The sequence below is a fragment of the Triticum aestivum genome, chromosome 2D, assembly GCF_018294505.1.
Source record: "Triticum aestivum cultivar Chinese Spring chromosome 2D, IWGSC CS RefSeq v2.1, whole genome shotgun sequence".
Taxonomy (NCBI): Eukaryota; Viridiplantae; Streptophyta; class Magnoliopsida; order Poales; family Poaceae; genus Triticum; species Triticum aestivum.
In genome coordinates this window covers 321,080,448-321,084,795 of record NC_057799.1, presented here as the reverse complement: position 1 = coordinate 321,084,795, position 4,348 = coordinate 321,080,448, and the positions used below count along the sequence as shown (strand labels likewise).

Below are 4,348 nucleotides of genomic sequence, written 5' to 3'. Positions count from 1 at the left end.
GCCCCGGCCCTCGCTACGCCCTCCACGCCACCCGGGTCCGTGCCGCCGCAGCCGCAGCTGCCGGCCCCGCCACCGTCCAGCACGGGGCCCGGGTCACCCACACAGGGAGGCGTACCGATCCAGCAAGTGCGCTTCCTGCCGTCGCCGTCCCCAATACCGGCCTGGTTGACCGGATCATCGCCGCCACCCGTCTACACATCGGCTGGAGACCCGCCGGCACCCACTCTGTAGTTCAGCGATCCCTCCGGCTCGGTGGGGCACTTCACGGGCCGCGGCCATGCTGACCGGGCGCCCCAATCCTCGCTACTTCGCACCTCTGAGCCAGTCGGCCATGACGCTCCGACTCAGACACCGTCGCGGTTTGCCAAACTGGACTTCACCACTTATGACGGCACGAAGGACCCTCTCAACTGGCTCAACCAGTGCGAGCAGTTCTTTCACGGGCAGCGCACCCTTGCCTCGGAGCGTACCTGGCTCGCCTCTTACCACCTCCGCGGCGCGGCACAGACCTGGTACTATGCCCTCGAGCAGGACGAGGGCAGCATGCCCCCTTGGGAGCGCTTCCGCGAGCTCTGCCTTCTTCGTTTTGGGCCACCGATCCGCGGGAGCCGCCTGGCAGAGCTAGGCCGCCTTCCCTTCACCTCCACGGTTCAGGACTTCGCCGACCGTTTCCAGGCCCTGGCATGCCACGCGTCGGGCGTAACGGCGCAGCAGCGGGCCGACCACTTCGTCGATGGACTTCCGGATCACATCCGCGTGGACGTGGAGCTTCGGGGACCCCGGGATCTCCAGACGGCCATGTACTACGCCCGCGCGTTTGAGCGCCGCGCGGTGGCCATCCAGCAGGCATCACCGTCCTGGGCCGCTGGGCCGCTACCCTGGCCGGATGTTCCCGCGCAGGGTCGGCCTGCTCAGGCTTCCGCCGGCTCACCTCGGCCGAGCTACTCGAGCATCACCGCCAAGGGTTGTGCTTCAACTGCGACGAGCCCTACACGCCCGGCCACGTCTGCCCGCGACTCTTCTACCTGGAGGCTGCAGACTACATTGAGGAGGACGCCGTCGCCGCCGACCTGGCCGCCCCAGCTGTCGCGAAGGTGTTTGACGCTGGTTGATCACCTCGAGGAGTTCAGCCAGCTTTTCCCCACCTTACAGCTCGAGGGCGAGCTGTTTGTGCAGGCAAGGAGAAGTGTTATGACCGGCATATTAGGGGCTTAGCCCAGTGGGTTGTGGCCCAAGTTATCTTATCGTTATTAGGGGCTTAGCCCAATTATCTTATCATTATTAGGATCGTTTGCTTAGGAGTCAAGTAAACCTCTCTATATAAGGAGAGGAGATGTATCAATCTAATCAAGCAAGAAGCAATCATTATTTGCTCGGCTTCCCTTAGGGAGCCGGGAGACCTAACCCTAGCTGCCTCTTGCGCCGCCGCCGCCTCTTCTCCACCAAGCAAGGACGGCGCCCAGCCGCCGGCCGCCGTGCCCTCGTCCTCGTCCTCCTCCGTCCTTCCCCTACAATCTCCGCCCTAGAACCGGCAGAACCCTAGCTCCTAACAACACACCTAACAGACCATTGGATATATGAAACCTACTAAGTTGAAATGTACACATTTAAAATAATTTGTTACCGAGTGCACAAATTGCTGGGAAAGAATGTCACTTTTACAACGATACAGCCATGATAACGTCCCTGTCTCCAAATTAAGCAAACCAGCGCCAGTGTTTGTACCTAGAAATAATATGAGCAAAAATGCTTAATAATCCACAAGCTTAATTGATACAGAAGAAGTTCCTCCACTGCCTACTCCCATAATTCCAAGAAAAAAGGACCTTGCACTTTCCTTGTATAAAATAGACAACTTGCAAAGCTGCTACAGTTCTAAAAAAGCTAAGTTGTGACAACAAGTTACTACAATACCTCCACCTAATGAACAAATGACTTCAAAATTCAATGAACACGTATAACAAAGTTATGGTGGGAGCAATTATACATACTCATAATAGCAAGCTAATCTTTCTGTGTAATTGTAGTCAGTTTCTATGTATAAATTCTTATAGAATGATCTTGCCATATCAATACATTAAAAAGATTATCAAAGATTCTGAATGCAGCAAACTTCATAGTGTTATTACTACTACCTCTGATCCATAGTAAGTACTGCTGAAAGGATTATTAAAAAAACAAATCCGTTACTCTGTGTAACAGGGGAACTTTGGGCATGGCCTAAACTGAAGTCCAGCCAGCCAACTCACCTAAAACTACTTGTGTGCCATCAGAATTACAATCAGCAGTCCATACTGTACGATCAAATGAAGCAACTCTTTCAATTCTTTCATGGGCATTCCGTGAAACCGTTGCAGAGTCAATAGTTGACATATCCATAATATAAACAGAACCACCAGATCCTCCAGATCCAAGAGTAGCCACCATGTTTATGATGTCAAGTAACCCAAGCTCATGTTCAATTACCAGGCAATAGTACAGAACATAAAATGCACAAGTCGAAACACATGTAATTATGACAACAGTAATATGCATAATAGAAGCAACCATTTTGAGGATACAATGCTTGCTGAACTGATGAGTTGGTGCTGGCTGCATCATGGAAGTTGCGCCCGAACTTTTTTATGCAAAATATACTGGATGAGAAGTTTGAGAACGCTGTTTCAGATGACCAGATATTTGCAAGTGGAGAATTCACTGCTGCTATCTGCTTTCCCAAGGGAGTCCAAACAGGCTGAGGTAAAAACTCCATCCCATCCTCAAAATTCTCTAGAGCAGTTCCTAACCCAAATAATCTGCCAGATAAAAATATGTCATGCGACATGAAACACCAGTATGGTCATGCTTATACTCAAAGAGAACAACTGAATATCAAAGAATCCAACAATTTTTTAAACTTATATAAAGCCATGCACGTTCTGTCTTCAAGAAAAGAGAAATTGTTGTATTTGTGTTTTAGTAATTTCGTTTTCAAAATCCATTATTGCATAGCTTGTTAGCCGTTGGAGTATGTTTGAGCAGTGAGCACACTGGCGGTATGGTATCAAGAATTCAGGATAACCTCAGCTGATGGTACATCTATACTCCCGACAATCAATTGTCAAGTTCTAAAGCCTTTCACTACACGGACAGAAACTGAGTACTGTAGCAAACCTCACCTGATTGAACCATTCGTGCTGCCGGTCGCTAATAGCTTGGACTCACGCAGTCCACTCGGTGTCTGAACCATGGCGTGCAGTTCCTCCAGTGCCTTATCAGCCACTAAGGTTGTGCCTTGGTACTTCCAAACCTACCAAGCAGCGCTATGGTATCAGCATATATTGCTAGAAACGAAAGGGAAAGCTGCAGCAAAAGAGAAGCTCGGATCAGCACCATCGGCTGCGACGCCTGTGTGTACTGGCACTGCTGCTTGAAGGTGGACTTGTTGTTCTTGGAGAATATCACACCACCGCCGTACATCTCCCTGGCATGCAGCAGCTCGGACTGCCTCGCCCTTTTCCTGCGTGCTGTGGGAGGAGGCGAGGGCTCGGCCGGCGGCGGCGGAGGGCGAGGAGGGCGGGTGGCGGCGCCGGGGATGCGGCCCTTGGTGGGGAAGTAGCGGTTCTTGTCCGGGTCGTAGTAGAACCCGGGCAGCTCTGCAGCCAATCAATCGCGTCGAGGTCAGCCGTAGCGCGACAAGTTGGTCGTTCGTGCGGAAGTGGGGGGGAGGAGTGCCTAGTGGAGAAGAGGAAAAGTACCAACCTTTGGGCGGCATGTCGCTGGCGTGGTGTTTGGAGTCAGCTTGAGAGGCGGCGGGGGATGGACGGCGGTGGCGCGGAACAGGGAGTGCGGTGTGCGGCGCGTTGTTGTCGCCGGGAAGGGTGGACACCTGGTTCTTGTCTGGACCGGACCCGGACCGGACCGACAACGCGCGGCCTCGTTGCGAAACGGGCCAATTGTTGCGGCCCACCCACATTGATTAGATTTTTTTTAGCAACCCACATTGATAGATGGTGCTATTGCATCTGATGTTTCTTTTTTGCCTAAAAACAAATCTGATGTTTCTTTTTTATGGCCCGCCCCGTGTGGTGCATTTGCGAACAAGCCAAATATTTGTGAATTTAAACATGTTAATTAATTTGAAAATATTCATAAATTAAAAAAATCATGAATTCAAAAAAATTATGAACTAAAAAAATGCATTCAAAAATTGTTTCTAAATTTAAAAAAAGTAAAACAATAAAAGAAAAAACAGAAGGTGAAAAAATCCAAAAGAAAATTAAAAATTTGCTGAAGAAAAACTAAAAAGGAAAAGAAAGATGTTGGCTCCTTCTGCATCTCTGTCAACTCCATCGCTGCTGACTCCTTC

At 50.5% G+C, this 4,348-nt stretch overlaps 1 protein-coding gene across 4 annotated transcripts in view; it reads right to left on the bottom strand.

Annotated features, from left to right (window-relative positions):
- LOC123052943 (DDB1- and CUL4-associated factor 4) overlaps positions 1-3,872 on the bottom strand; it is a 9,908-nt gene extending 6,036 nt beyond the window's left edge. For 3 of the 4 annotated variants that reach the window (XR_006425180.1, XR_006425179.1, XR_006425181.1), the window contains exons 1-6: positions 3,742-3,769; positions 3,373-3,635; positions 3,159-3,289; positions 2,562-2,795; positions 2,250-2,425; positions 1,625-1,725 (exon numbers count right to left, since the gene is read on the bottom strand). Coding sequence is in view for 1 of the 4 variants with exons in the window: in XM_044476314.1 (XP_044332249.1) it covers positions 1,625-1,725; positions 2,250-2,425; positions 2,562-2,795; positions 3,159-3,289; positions 3,373-3,635; positions 3,742-3,754 (918 nt within the window). In the remaining 3 variants the exon portion in view is untranslated. Of the gene's footprint in view, positions 1-1,624; positions 1,726-2,249; positions 2,426-2,561; positions 2,796-3,158; positions 3,290-3,372; positions 3,636-3,741 lie in introns of all 4 variants that reach the window. The other variant, XM_044476314.1, reaches the window with a different exon arrangement.
- Positions 3,873-4,348: the final 476 nt, after the last annotated feature.